General features: G+C 39.6%; 2 protein-coding genes across 8 annotated transcripts in view; one reads left to right on the top strand and one right to left on the bottom strand.

Annotated features, from left to right (window-relative positions):
• NMNAT1 (nicotinamide nucleotide adenylyltransferase 1) overlaps positions 1–519 on the bottom strand; it is a 7,221-nt gene extending 6,702 nt beyond the window's left edge. The window contains exon 1 of one of the 3 annotated variants that reach the window (XM_014941387.1): positions 385–519. The gene's annotated coding sequence lies outside the window, so the exon portion shown is untranslated. Of the gene's footprint in view, positions 1–265; positions 305–384 lie in introns of those variants that run through there. The other 2 variants (XM_014941385.1, XM_014941386.1) reach the window with 2 other exon arrangements.
• Positions 9–15,173, top strand: part of LZIC (leucine zipper and CTNNBIP1 domain containing) — a 31,608-nt gene continuing 16,443 nt past the window's right edge. Inside the window, exons 1-8 of one of the 5 annotated variants that reach the window (XM_014941391.1) lie at positions 9–116; positions 881–1,024; positions 2,124–2,259; positions 3,330–3,428; positions 4,087–4,182; positions 6,073–6,154; positions 6,893–6,955; positions 11,142–12,632. In XM_014941391.1, coding sequence (XP_014796877.1) covers positions 924–1,024; positions 2,124–2,259; positions 3,330–3,428; positions 4,087–4,182; positions 6,073–6,154; positions 6,893–6,951 — 573 coding nt within the window. In that variant the 5' untranslated portion in view covers positions 9–116; positions 881–923 and the 3' untranslated portion in view covers positions 6,952–6,955; positions 11,142–12,632. Of the gene's footprint in view, positions 117–306; positions 534–880; positions 1,025–2,123; positions 2,260–3,329; positions 3,429–4,086; positions 4,183–6,072; positions 6,155–6,892; positions 7,300–11,141; positions 12,633–15,173 lie in introns of those variants that run through there. The other 4 variants (XM_014941392.1, XM_014941388.1, XM_014941390.1 and 1 more) reach the window with 4 other exon arrangements.

Here is a 15,173-nt window from a genome sequence, read left to right as displayed (position 1 = left end):
AGGAGCGGCGCCGACGCGCTCTCATTGGCTCCAGCGCGCCGGAAGCGGTGTCGGAGGGAGGCGGCCCGTTCTGCCTCAGTTCGCCCTGCGTTCTGCCCTGCCGCGGCCTGCCCCAGGTGAGGCGGTGGGGGGGTCGGGGCGGGGCGGCCGACGGGGCCGAACAGGGCCTGGGCGGCGGGCGGGGTGGCCGGTAGGGCCGAGGTGGGGGACTAGGGTGTCTCGGGCTCCTTCCTGTGCGTGCAGGAGCGGGTCTGGGCGGGCTCACCTCCGCGAAGTAGGAAGAGCCGGGCTGTGAGCCCCGGCCTCGGGGACGGGCTGTGCTCGGACGGTGCCCCAGTTCCTTCCTCTCGATTCTCCCCCCTGGGCCTCCTGCTTCTCTCTCACCTTTCCAGCGGGGAGGGTCGCCTTGCCTTCACCCTCTGCCGGCTGCGGGAGTCGTTGGCCTTAGTGCAGACTGGCTGCTTCTGTCGGTAACCAGGGAGGCACCAGCTGTCCCCAGAGTTCTGTGTTTTTCTACCGCTGACGGTTCTAAGGTGTTTGCGTGCTTTACACACCTGCTTCCGGGTTGTTATCTCTCTAATAGTTTCTCAAAGGGCAGTTGAAGAGTGGAATCTGTTGTTTCCTGTAACGAGACCTCAATGTTTCAGTAATTGCTGCTTGGTTTCAGACTTATTTGGTTTTATTGTCTGTGGCTGTTTGAATTATTGCCTTGGTGAACTGCCTCTTGCTACAAAGAGGATAATCCTATAGACCCAGCATAACATTTCTGTCTTTCTACTGCAAGGCTCTCAGAGTGTTCTGATTAGACATTCCATCATCAAGATATTGCATAATTTTATTGGTACTTAGAGCATTCTAAAATAAGCTTTGTTTCTCCTAGGCGTGTCATGTAACAACTAACAATTTACACGTGAAAACAGAAAATGGCTTCAAGAGGAACAACGGAGACCAGTAAGCTAAAACAAAACTTGGAAGAGCAGTTGGATAGATTAATGCAGCAGCTTCAAGATCTGGAGGAGTGCAGGTAATAAAAAGAGTTGCTTTCTTCTTATATAGTAATATTTTTCTCAACTGGTTGGCAGAAGAAAGCGATCCATTTAAAAAATATGGAGTTTTTTGTTTTAATTTGTGTTTTGCTGTGGCTTTATATTTTTAAATTAGGTAGGATGTTTGTGTTAGGTAATAAAGATAATTTTAAAACCTCTTTTTATTAAGATTATTCTACTTATCATCTTCTTGAGTAACATGCAAGCGGAAATACCCATTAGTGTTCTCTCTGAAATTTTGTATTTCTGTGTGACTTCTTAACTTTTAATAGCTGTTCACAGAATTCACAATTTTCATATGGGTTTTCTTTAACAGCAGTTAGCAAATTGCTTTTCTTTCTGTTTTGTTTTGTCTTATTATTAGGGATGTTGGGGTTTATGGTTTTTTTGCTTCTCTAACACTTTCATATGATTAATTTCATACAATTGTGTTAAGTTTTTTGTGGGTTAATAAAACTTGAGATAGACACTGAATTGCCAAGGAAAAATTGGGTGGGTTTTTTCTGTTTGGTACTTGCACTTAAACATTCTGTGTAGTTTTTAGATGCTTTCTCTAACTAAAATTCAGACTTGTCCATGCAGTACATATTTTTTTAAAGAACAGTTATAGCTTCCAAGGTTAGTAGGGCTGTTCTTTGAATTGGGCAAGGATCAGTTATTCATGAATACCTTGGTGGTTTTTGCACAAGGAGATGGGTTTTTCAGATAGTTTGATTCCCCATAGCTTTGAGCAAGACAATCTCACTGTGTATTTTTGTTGAGAGCCAAAATACACTTTTAAATATTGCACCAAGTGTTGGGTCTCTCATAGTTGTCAGGGCCTTTTTAGTACAAGTGACTTCATACAAACACCCCAAGTGCACGGATGGCTAGGAGGTAGTGCAAAACCAAGAAAACTACATATGCATTAGCTAAATTACAGCAAAGAGGGCTAGAGGAGAATAATCTGAAGTGGTATGAATGTTTTCATTGCTATCTGAGGAAGCATGCTTCATGATATTCTCTGACATCCTTTCTTCCACATTACATCTCAGGCTTAGTCCTGTGAATTAATATGTCTTGTTGGATCCTCTTTAGAGAGGAGCTAGATGCAGATGAGTATGAAGAGACCAAAAAAGAAACTCTAGAACAGCTGAGTGAGATCAATGACTCTCTGAAGAAGATTATGTCTGGAGACATGACTTTGGTGGACGAGCTCAGCGGGATGCAATTGGTAAGGATAATGTGTTACTAAAAATAGTTCGTGTTCTGCCTGGACTCAATGAAACAGAAAATAGATAAAAGTGGTTCATTATAATTGATAGACAGGCATGTATGAAAGCTAGGTCTATGTATCTATTGTTTTTATTTAATATATGTGTACATATAGAAACTTAGTTAGGTCTCCTTATTTTAAAAGGAAAAAAAGGTTGAAGAATTATAACACTGTAGGAAAAAGTAGGAAATTGCAGGTACTAAATAGATCAGATCCTTAATAGTAGAAAGAAACATAAAACAATACAAATAAATATAGAAGGTGCGAGGGACAATCCAGGGCAATATATACTGTGAGAAGTAAAGTTCATGCCTGTTTGTTAGAAAGTAAAACGAAAGCGTTTCCTGTGCTGCTCTTGCTGATTTGTATTTCAGAGATGCATATACCAGTCCAAATGAGAAGGCTATAGGAGCGACTTTGTAACTTTAAGTTGTTCTGGTCAATTGTTCTTTTTTTTTATGCTGACTTCCAAACTTTTGATCTATTTTCTCTCTTTTCAGATGTTTAGTTAGAGTATTATTTGTTCCCTCTGAGCCATATGTTTTAGGGCTTTGTTTCCAGAAAGATCATGCTTTGTCCAAACATAACTGTGGTGAGATTGAATCACAATAGTTTTGATACTCCATAGAGGATTTTGAGTAACAGTAGCTTTGCCTTGTCACTTACTCTGTTTACCCTTAGAAGTGCTGTAGTCATCAGTGTGTCATTAAAACTGCTAAAAATAGCATAGCACATCCGCTTGTGATGTGCTACTATCAGGAAGATGTTGGAAATGATTAGAAATTAAGACCTGGAGTGTAATGAAGTTTCTCAGTGCAGTTGCACTAATCAGTAGATTTTTCAAGCCTTGCATAAAGGTCATACATTTTTTTAATCTCACTTTCACGGTTAAGCAAAGAAAGAAAAGCTGTCTTTATCAAACGATGCAGAGGGTACTAATGATGCTTTCCAGCCTTCATTGATCTTGTCACGCAGCTATAACTTGTGGCTGCTATTAGTTCTGGTCATTCTTGCTCTTTTCCTTTTAGGCAATACAAGCAGCCATCAGCCAAGCATTTAAAACTCCAGAAGTAATTAGGATGTTTGCAAAGAAGCAACCAAGGCAACTGAGGACGAGGTTGGCAGAGGTGAAGGTTTCTCTTTTACTCTAAAAACTGTTTATTTGAGCTAGACTGCTCTAAATGTGTAATGATTACAAGGAGAGCACCGAGTGTGTTAGAAACCTTGGTGACAGTATCATAAGGAGATAGAGGTCTTTTCAGAATTTTTTCAGTTTTAAATGGGGGCAATAATGTGTATTTCTTGAATTATCTTCCATCTTGCTGCTTGAAAAGAAAAATGTGATTAACAGATAGTGACCTGAGCATAACTGCAAATAGAAAATCTGAAGAGTATGAATCTGTGCTTGTACTGTGCTTGAGGGGCTGGCGAGTGCACTCTGTTTCAGAGATCTAGACTGAACTTGAGATCCAGATAAAGTGAAATGAAATGTGATTTCTCCATGTACATGTGACACATGAATTCATAGTTTTGAATGAATAGCAGTCTTTGATTAAAAGAGATTCAAGTTCGCAGAGATCAAGAATGCTAAGGTTAAGTGCAAAGAGTATTTGCAGAATGGTCAGAAAATCTCCATGGCCATCTTTTAAATTATGGGTAGCTCTGTACCCACTTACCATGGGTACCATGATGTTCTTAGGCTGTTGCATTGCTCTTGCTGTTGGGTTGAGTGAAACTAATGGGAAGCTTATGTATTTTGACTTGTATTTTTCCCCTGATATACAGATGGACCGAGACTTAATAGTAGGGAAGTTGGGACGAGACCTGTACACACAGCAGAAAGTGGAAATCCTGACTGCCCTCAGAAAGCTTGGTGAGAAGGTAAGGTGTTGGTATGATAAATAGGTGAATAGAAATATCTATCTATATACTGAAGAGGAGTTTGAAATCATTAAAATATTACAACATTTGTTTATGAGCAAATAATGCAGCTCATGAGAAGGTAAGGTGTTGGTATGATAAATAGATGAATAGAAATGTCTGTCTATATAGAGTTTGAAATCATTAAAATAAGACATTACAACATTTGTTTATGAGGAAATGATAAAATGCAGCTCGTTTTTGTAGTACATGAATGTCCTTCCATTTTAACGCTAAGCTATTTGAAATACTTGCTATTGAATGTGTATCAAGTAGTGCATTTATATATATTGTGCGTTTATATAAGGCTGTTCCTACTCTAAAATGCTTTCTTTGGTGGGTTGTATGAATGAAGCACTTATAAGCTGATACAAGCTGATGATATTTAAAAAAGCTACAAACCAACACTTTTACTGGCTAAGTACCACCTGGCAGGAACCACCCAAGACTTTTGACGTATGTTGAGCGTTACCTATTTTTATATTGTTGATAATACCTGCCTCTTAGTGTGAGGTAAACTCATTGGAGAGATGAGTGGTAAACTGATTGTTTTCTCCATGAGTACAGCAGTGGCAGAACAATCCCTGGGTTTTTTACCACTAGAGGGAGGAAGAGAAGTTAGTTCTTTTTTTGATGGTATATGAAGCAGTGGGTTGCTGTGTATCTCTGTACTTAAACTTTCTTAGGAAAAGATCAAATGCAGTACTTAAAGGAGCTTCATTCCAGGTAGACGATATTAGCAAATGCTTCCCCTCAGAATATTTTTATTGCTTGACTGTCAGAGGAAAAAAAAATGTATTGGAAATAGGTTAAAAGGTTAGTTAAGACTGTGAACTGAATGTGTGAAGATATCTAATCCTCCTGGCAGGAGTTCCTTGGTTCACTTCAGATAAGCCACTTCTCCATGCTTTGGCGTAACCCCTTTATCTTTCAAAATGATCAGTAACCTACTTTACAGAGGACTTGCTCAGACAGTAGTGTCACATCTGTCCTGAGTGTGAAAAGGGATGGTAAATATTATGCTTTTTTCTGCACAATACTGCACAGTCTTAAGTGGTTAGGTGCTTGCTTGCAAAGGCAGGGGACTAATACTTTTCCCTTTATTCTAACATCATTCTGAATGTCTGTATGTGATTTTTATATTTTTAATAAACTGACACAAACACTGAATGGTGTGACACACAGTTTGCTTTAATAAGGATATTTATCTGAGGCTACTTAAATGAGTGAGTTTTAACTTGGAATATCAGAACCTTCCAAATGTAGGTTACTATTTAATTATTGTAAATATTTCATGGGTGTCTGTCACAAGGCAACAGGGCATGTTTATAAATACAAAATATACATGTGCAAATGTCACTTGAAAGGAAGAGAACCATTTCTAGGTCATTGACTCTTAGCATGGTGAAAGCTGGTAATGACTGCGTGTTTTCACTTTCCTCAGTAGATGATATGGAGCTCACTACTGTATTGGCCACATGACAGAAAGGAATTGATATCCTTTGCATAGTTTTTGGTACAGAGTTACAGTGCAACTTCATCAAAAATTCTCACTGGAGGTCAGCTGGAAACTTAGTGGTGCATGTAGAGGCATGTCTGATGTCAGATGTGCTGGCCTCTCTGGGCTGACAGATGCCATCGAGGAAAAAATTCGGTGGTGGGGGGAGTGGTTTGCGTTTTTAGTTTGGCTTTTAATACATTTGCTAATGCTGCCACTTAAACTGCACATTCACAGTTGCTGCAACCTGTTGTAGTCCCTGTATGTACCCATGCAGAGGGTGGGAATTACAACAGTGGGGAAAATGCACAGTTCATGTACCAAGTTCACAGTTATGGCCTTTTTTGATTTAGCTCACTTCAGACGATGAGATGTTCCTGTCAGCAAATGCAGGTACAGCCCTCAGCCAGTTTGAGAGAGTCTCCTCTGACCTTGGTAAGTTTTCTTTCTCACAACCTCCAATTTCTTTGCCCCATTGGACGCTGATTAATAGAAATACCTGTGATTCCCCTATGAAAGAGAAAATACAAACAAAATATTTATGACATTAATTTTTTTGTACATTTTTCTATTTTATTACCAATGTAACTCTGATACATTATCCATGAATAAAAAATAACACAGTAAATAAATTCAGTGCCAAATATCCATAAAATGCCAGGTGTTGCCCATAATCAGAATGGTCTAGGTTGGAAGTGACCTTTCAGATCATTGAGTCCAGCCATCACCCTAATGCTGCCGAAGATGCTGAAGGCTTGAGTGGCCTATCTCAAGCAGAGATGCTGCTTTTACAGTTAAACTCAGATCCCTTTTACATTAATGACTCTCTTTAGAAGTGCTTTTTCCTCTTTTTGATGCAGAGAATTTGGCAATTCTTGGCACATAGTGAAAGTACAGCTTTACAGCACTTTGCAGCACTAGGAGAGCTGCTGTGGAGAAAGTTAACTCCATCCCAGCCAAGCTCAACACAATGTGGCTGATTTCAGACCTGTCAAGCCAGTATATCTCCTTTGTTTTTCTTTATTTTTTTTAAATTAAGTCAGATGTTCTAGTTTTCAAAAAAGTAGTTTTGATTTCTTTTGATCTCAAATGTTTTACTTGATTTAAATTGTATATAAGGAAATTCACAATTGCTTCTAGTACTTACTGATTTATTTTTTTTTCCTCCCAAAGGCTCAGGAGACAAAGTCTTTGCTCTGGCAAGTGTTGAAGTAGAAAAGGCGAAACAATGAAGAGGTGCGTGAGGCTTGTGTCTCTCCAGTAATCGGCAGCATTGGACTTCTGTCGTATTGCGTTTGGTTTTTTCTATTTTTAACATGCTGAAAAAAAAGAAAAGCAAAACAAAAAGACCCAAACCCTAAACGTCTTGGGTTCTTAACCAGAAGATATGAAGTAAACAGCCTTAAGTGCACTTTGGAACCTCGGTGTCTGTACCCCTCAGTAACATAAGCTCTGAGGCTGAACACTAAGTGGTACTCTAACAACAAAAGCATGGTATGACTGTCTTTGGAAAGAATCAGCTATTTTGAACTTTTCTGAATGTGTATTTCTCTAACTATTAAAAATGTAATCTTTTTGCATGTGGTTGTAGCAAGGAGATCTTTTTCAGGAGCAGTCCTAATAAGCAAGTGGGTTTTTTTGGGTGATTCTTCCAAGTTGCTCTCAAGTGATCTTAATTTTTGTCTGGACTCCCTACTAAGTAGTTTGTACTAGGAGTGCGTTGAAGCTTTGGAAAACTGACATAGTTTGTTTGAAATGCCATCTTTCTACAAACTGTTTGCAGAAGAACCAAAAGGAGACTGTGTGGTGATGGCTGGCCCTGAGCTGCGTGTCTGCTGTGCGCATGAATGAGCGCCATTGTGTCCTAGCCTTGAGTGACAAACAATGGCAGCCCTGTAGGGAGGCTTCTGGAGTCGTTTAACCTTGTCTATTGAAATGACAGGGAATTGCTAGGAAATGGCAATGAGAAGCCCTTTCTGCGACCCCTCCCTTTGGCTCTGGGTGTATAACGACACGCTACTGTTATTTCCCAGTATTGCTGAGACAGCATGAAATAGCTGCCAGTAGAAACAAGTTTAACAAGGGGAGGGAAAGCTCTCGTTATGGGATCGGTACAAGTGTTGCTCAGTCCATTTATCAGATGGTGGTGCTGGGGTGTGTGTGTGCCTCCACAGAGAAGTTAGAATCCTGAATAATCTCAGGGTGTAGGAGGATTGAAAATCTCTTACAGCTCCGAGCGTGAAGAAATTACTTGGGACTCTAGATGTGTTTAACTTCTGATAAACTATTTTTTGTAAAATCAATATAAGGGATCTTGTTCTGAAAATACTGGCAGCTTCGTACTTAAATTCAGTACCTGTTAGCATTTTGTCTGAGCTGATTGGAAGCCTATATTCCACTAAGAATTTTTTCAGCTTGAGAAATGTGCATTTCGGGTCTGTTCTACCCTTGGTATAAACTCAGGCACTGATAGAATGATTCTGGCAACCAAAAAAAAAAAAAAATTGAACTTCATGATAGAATGATTCTGGCAACCAAAAAAAAAATAATTGAATTTCAAACCTGTTCCCTTTTTAATTTTACCCCTAGCTAGAGAAAAGGATATGGGAAGAAACCAACTGTATCTTTTTTTCTCTGAACAGAAGAAGAGCTTGACGTTTCCTTATGAGTGTTGCTTTGTCTGGAACTAGAAGCAGTAAATCATAAGTTTTTTAACACAATGTAGCTGCATGTAGACGTATCTATTCAGCTTACAGATTCTAGCTGTAAAAAAAAAAAAAAAAAAACACCACAAAAAAACCCCCAACAACAACAAAAAAAGGCAACATGCAAAAAAAGTAACTGCATGCTAAAAAAAAAGTCATTTCCCTCTATCTATGCAAAAAGGGTTCAAGCGTTAGACAGTTCTGGGTCCTTTGGACTCTATGTTTTACCAGGGAGTTCACACTTCCTTTCTTTGGAGAGCTTCAGAAGTGGAGGAAGCGTTATGAAATTTCACTGGCAAAAGCGGCGTTTGGCTGTGAGCGTGTTGACGTGCTATTATTATCTGGCACCCCCCGGAGAAAGTGTGACTTGCTGCTCACAGATACAGTCACTTGCCTTTCCCATAAGCCAGGGCAGAAATATATCAAGAGAAGAAAGCTACCATTTTGCTTCTTAAACTCCACAAATCATCTGTTTCTTAGAAGTGGTAAATTTATTTTTCTTTAGATGAGGGCAAAGTACAATAACCAAATGCCACAGTGGTTGATGCTGACTCTCCAACAAATGGCATTACAAAGAGGTTAAACAGAGATCTCTGCCTGTACTGCTAAGGTGGTAGGTGTAGCTGCTTTTAGTGATTGGGTGGTTTTTTGACAGTGTGGCTTATTTAAGTTTTAGGCGTGTTTCTGAACTGAGCTGTAGAATGTGGTAACTGCCATCACAGCAAGTCTGTTGCTGGCATGAAAAGGATGGTGTTAATACTAGAAAGATCAGAATTCCTAGGAAAAAAGTGATCTGCTTCCATCTTGTTAGTGCTTTGAACTATAAAAATTAAGAAATACATATACTGAAAGGATGATACTGGATTCTTTTGGAATTAGTAATGGTTAATAAACCAACTTTTAAACCCAAGTGCGTAGATTCAGTTCCGGTGTACGGTGGCATGACTGGCTTTGGCAACAGTGGAGTTGGGCCTCATTTGTCAGTGGTGAAGGTTACCCATTGTTGTGAGGAATCCTGTGTTTAATGGAGTAGATCATCAGTGTTTTACCTGTCATATATATCTTAGTCTTTTATAGCTAAACTTGAGCTTCAGTGAAAGCTCCCATTAAATTGAGTGAGTGGAGCGGAAATAGTCTTAAATTTAGACAGCATATTGCAGTGTTAATCTCAGTGTTGTGTAGTAGTCCCTTAGAAGTGGGTAGCATAGACTATAAACAGAACATTCACGTGATCAGTTGTAATTTAGATTGCATTTATAGGGCATAAATACCCTATAAATGAACAAGTTTGTCTAATTGTGATCTAGGACTTGAGTAAACCAGAAAATGTGGGGTTTTTTAGAAGGTATTTTGCTTTAATAGATATCCTTTTGAAATCTAGTATTTTAGAACTGAAAAGATACACAGTAAAGATAGCATAATTTATGTCATTCACTGTTGGAACTTTTTTCTCTTTTTTTTTTTTTTTTAAGAAGCTTTTATTTGGCTGGGGTCTTTTGTCCATTATATCAGAACTATTTTCCTGTCTGGGGCAGTATTATGTTCTGTGAGAGGCTGATTGCAGCTTTATAGCTGAGAGCAGCTTATTAAAAGACTTTATTAGACAGTCTCAAATTATTGAAAACAAAACAGTCCATGGGGACTGTAGCTGGCGCCTATTCCTTTCTGCTCATTACTGGTGCTAAGTAACTCTTTTCCCCCAACACCCCTCAACCTGCTGGCAGCATTAGTATGTAAATTAAATCTCTCAGCACTACCACAGATCGCATTACGTCTACAGTATAATAATATGGAAATCTTTTTCCTTGTAGTTCTAGAGAGGTGTACTTTTTTAATTGATTTGCAAGTATTTCATTTTTTTCAATATTTCAGTATTGTAGGCAGTAGTAAAATTTCTATTAAATTGATCCTTGACCAGATCTCTTTTTAACCTTGTGCTCCTCCTGCTTTTGAAAAGATCTCTCATGATTTAGATGGACAAAGATGGGATTGAGGTCAATGACCAATACTATGTCAGAAGTCAATATGACAGGCCAGACTTCCCCTCTCAAAATTTGTGGAGGGTCAGAAAGCATAGCTCTAACCCAGTGCCTGGATATGCCTTGATTGTAAATGTAATTACACAAGGAAGCTGTTGCCAATATGAAGCTATTCCTGTGTTGGCCCCAGCAAATAGTTAAGTAACCCACTTGAAATGGTTAGGTTAATTTCAGAGGGGTAGTAAGTTAATTGGTGTGCTGTGCTAAGTATTTTGCCAAATAATCCTGGGATGTACCTCCACTAGTATCTCAAAAGTTTCTGCAGGGGCTGGAGAGAAGTCCATAATCTATATATTACAATAACCATTTTCTCAAATAACAACTGGTAACAAAAGAACAACTCCTAAACAAAACCATGGTTTTATGGTTTAACAAAGAAGCGGGTGATGTTTGAGTTCCATCCCTGGTTCGGCATTAGGCCCAGGCAGATGGCTTATTCTCTACACATCTTTCTCTCCTGGAGTCAAATATAGATTATAATACTTGAATATTGAGTGCTATGAAGTTGTTATTGATCATATGTTGCTTTGAAGATTAAAAGTGCTTTGTTTTCTGTTTATCATTTTACTACTGACATAATAATTGTAAAGTACAGTAACTTTAAGCACATCAGTAAAGTTGCCCAGAGTTCTTTTTGGCCATATATAACCTCCCTTTTTTAATCTTCTTTCTCTATAGGGTGAATCTAGTGATTGTACTCATCTGAAAGAAAAAGTGTTAGAGGCACAATTGAAGCTTCAAATGCTCTGTCTCTCTTTCTTCTCTCTTTGTCTCCTTGTATTATTTCCCTTCTTTGATCTTGAATGGAAAAGTAGCAAGTTAGCTTTGTCTTAAAGGAAAAATATAAGTCTTCTTAAGAGATCCCTTAGTTATAATGTTACCTTGCCTGTTAAAATCAAATTAATTTTGATAGAGATTTCTGTATTAGTGATACTCTACTGACCAGGTGCTTAAGGCCATGTCATTAGTGACTGAAATGGTAGGCAAATCAAAATATAACCATTTGGGTTTGTTTCCGTTATGGCCATTCCCTTCCTATATAAGGACAAATATAATTTTTACATTGTAAAGAAAGAAGTCACCCTGCAGTCATCTTTTAGCTTCTCCACTACCATCATTTTTGAATTATCTTCACTGTGTTCTGGGGAAGTCTTTTCTATTGGGGAAGTAAGCTCTTACTTCAATTCTGTCTGAGCTACCCACGGGAGGGGAGTAGGTGTGCTCACACTGGAGTTTTGCTTTAGGAGTCATGGAAAATGTGATGCTTCGCCTTGCTATGAGGTTGTAGGGGTTTTTAACTTTACCTTAATAGATTTTTTTTTTTTATGCTTGTGAGGGAGAGGGGGGGAAATTACTGGAAATTATGTTGCCCCAGATTTGTCTTCCATAACTTTTAACCATCCAGGCTTCTCACCTGAGTCAAGCAGGAGCTGCAGATGTTCAGAGCGTCTGAAAAGGTGGCCTAAAGTATCTGACACTATCTGACAGGATGAATAAAAACGTTTCAGACTAAGTATGCTCCAAAATAAGGTCTTAAAAGAGGAAATACAGACATAAGGTTAGTGGATATAACTATTTGTAAGCCATTGCTGTATCATGCACTGAAATGTCTACTGTAATTTAACACACTAATGTGATAATGATATAGTTAATAGCAGATTTCTTTTAAAACAAGTTCTAATCATGGATATATCTTTTTATCTTGCTATCATAGTAGTTTGCTGCTTGATAATGTTTAGGATTGTATTACAACACGCCTCCAAAAATGGTCGGTAATAATCGCAGATGTACTGACAAGCATCAGGCAGGACCTGCAGATCCCGTGCACAGAAGTGTTAATGTCCGGGTAAATCGCTTTTCTTTTCATTGTCCAGTTAATATCCTTGTAAGGTGGAGATAGAAATTAAGTTCTGTAATGTTGTTGTAAGAGAGTGTGCTTTGCAACTTTGTAAATGCCAGATTTAATCTGGAAACACTTCTGGTTTTGAATAAAATATGCAGCTGAGGTTTTTTACCATACAAACTAAGTCTGGATTAACAAAAAAAAAAAGGTTGTCACAGCCTTCATAGCCTTTTTTTACACTAAAGGGCTTTTTTTGTCTGTCCGTCAAAAATATCTCTGCGTATTTCCTCCCTGCAGTCTGTAGAAACATTAAATGTTGCAACTAAGGCGGCTGAGCTATTTCTTTAGTTTTCTGGTGTAGTCTCTCTAATCCATGCAAGTTGTGCTTGTCACTTGTCATGGAAATGTCAGCTGCCTGTTGTGCCCCTGCATCACCTGCTGGAGTGTCCTGGTTGGAGTAAGCAGAGAGCTGCTTGCTTGAACTGCATTTACTTTTCAGGAAAAGCTCCTGTTTCCGCATCTGAGTGTGATTTTGATGGATTGGAATTGTCAGGCTGAAGTCTGAAATGTAAAAGATTACTGAAAGCAGAAAGATTCCCCGCTCTGAAACAATCCCCTCATTGGGTACCACACACATCTTGGAGGGTAACAGAGTTTTCATTATTGTTGCCTGTGGTTAAATCAGCTGGGCAATGAAAGCAGGGCTTGTGTCTACAGATGCTGCTGGAAGCCCCTAATGAGAGGGAGATGCCAACAAATACAGAGGGACGTGGAGGGTGGAAGCAGCTGTACTGTGAAGGAATCCTAAATGAATTTCAGAGCTGATTAAGGAAGAACTGAAGATCAGAAAAGGACAGGGTGAGTTGAGAGAATTTTTTCTAAGTCAAGCAGGGATTCAGAGGAGGTTTCATGAAGTTTTGGCTTACTAGGATAAACGTCAGCTTCATGAAACAGGAGATATTAGAAACTATTGAAAAATCCTTTTTAATCTGTTAAACTTTTATAAAATAATATCCAAGCTTTATACAATACTTGTCAAAATTTTAGAAAGGCTTAACCTTTAAGAAATTACACTTGCTAAGGTTTCCCTGCTGATGTTAAGCTGTAGGATGCCCATTTTGCAGTTGGGGTGGGGAGGGTGACAGTAAGGTAACTTCTGTTTACTTGGTGAAGGTCTGTGTGTTCCCCTGAGACACCAACAATATTCTGCTAAATCTGCTGTGGAGCTGGGAGTTGAGGTCTCTTGAACATCTATTGTGCTTTATGGTGATAAAAGTGACTCCTGTAATGGCAAGAGGGCACCTTGCTTGATAGCTAAATCTTGGTGAGTTTGCTGGTGACAAGCTAAGGTGGGGCAGAAGCTGGTTTAGACTCTGTTTTAAGCAAATAAAGCTAAAATTCTCCAAGGGTAGAGGAAGCCTTATGGTATCTGTGTCTGCTAAAACCCGTTCTAAACAAGTGCAGGGCGTTAAGTCGCTGCTATAGAAGATTGCATTGGGCAGTCAGGCAGCTGGAGGAGGAGAGCTAGACAATACTTAGTCAGAAAATGGTGTTTTGCCCATGATGATATCAGTAAGAAAAGTCATACTATTGCAAAGATGCAAATGATGGCTTAATTATGTGCACCTACCAGCATAAGATGCTTTTAGATCTTTCCTTCAGACTCATGTACCGCGCTAATTAACAGTAATCCAACTGGCAGATCCCAGAGCAATGCTGCTGCCTATTTTTTTTTTTTTCGAGCTTATGCTGGAGCTCTTATGTTCTTTTCTTAAATAATTAATAATCATTACTGCCTGCTGTGCTGTGGGTATGTGCTAGTGATCTCGGATCCCAGCATATTTGCACCATTCCTGTTGCTGTCAGCAGCCGGGGCTCGCTCTCTGCCGAGCCTTTCATGTTCAGACCTTCATTAACTGGCAGTGGGGTATGGATTTCAGTGGCGGTGGGCTTTGATGTCATTAAGTACCAAGCTGTTAAAGGAAGTGCCACCTATTTCATTACTGTGACTATTTTCATCCAATTAAGTTAAATACCGAGTAGGAAACAGATGTGGTTTAGTGAATGATGCTTACTACACAAAGCATTTTTTTTATCTTCAAGAATTCTAGAGAATTATGTATTTCCTGTAATCTAGAGGAATTCTCTATATAGATCATATATATTCTATATATATAGAATTCTATAGAATATCTATTCTATATCTAGATATAGAATATATATATTCTATGTATTCTTGCTGACCCCCCCAATGCATATGACAGGTTCACAGCAATGCTGTTCAGCCCAGTGGGAAGCCAAAATGCAAATCCAGGGTGATCAACCTTTGATGGCTTCTGCTTCTCTTTTTAAATTATTTTTTAAAATAATTAATTTCTCTCCACATTCACTGTGGTTTCTCTCTGCTCCAGTCTGTCTAGGGTGGGAAGGATTCCTTTTATTTTTTGAGTGCTTGGGTGACCAGGTGGATATTCATTCTGGTTGGAGGTTCTTGGAAGATGGCATTTGCTGGATTAGCTCGAATTCAGCTGTATCGAGTTTTTGCAGTGTCTTTAACTTCCGTAGCGTGGTGTTAATGAGAAGGAGTCTCATAATCTGTTTTAACGTTAATGTGATTTAGCCGGGGAACTTGTGCCCCTCAGCCTGGCCCTGGCGAACAGCGGGAACTCCCGGGGACACGCTCCTCACCACCGCCGTCTCGGACCTTCAGGTGAGCCGATGGCTGACCCCGGGAACCGGTCTGCTGCTCGCCGTGTGTCCCCGGGAGCCGCAGCACGCCTTTCCCCCTCCGCTCCTGGCGGGGCTCTCCCGGGGCGCCCCGGCGGCCTTGGCCCCGGCCCCGCCCCTTCCCCGCCGCGCCCCGCCCC

The sequence above is a fragment of the Calidris pugnax genome, unplaced genomic scaffold (assembly GCF_001431845.1).
Source record: "Calidris pugnax isolate Ruff unplaced genomic scaffold, ASM143184v1 scaffold82, whole genome shotgun sequence".
Lineage (NCBI taxonomy): Eukaryota > Metazoa > Chordata > Aves > Charadriiformes > Scolopacidae > Calidris > Calidris pugnax.
The sequence above is the reverse complement of the archived record's forward strand: the minus strand, read 5'-3'. Positions and strand labels throughout refer to the sequence as shown.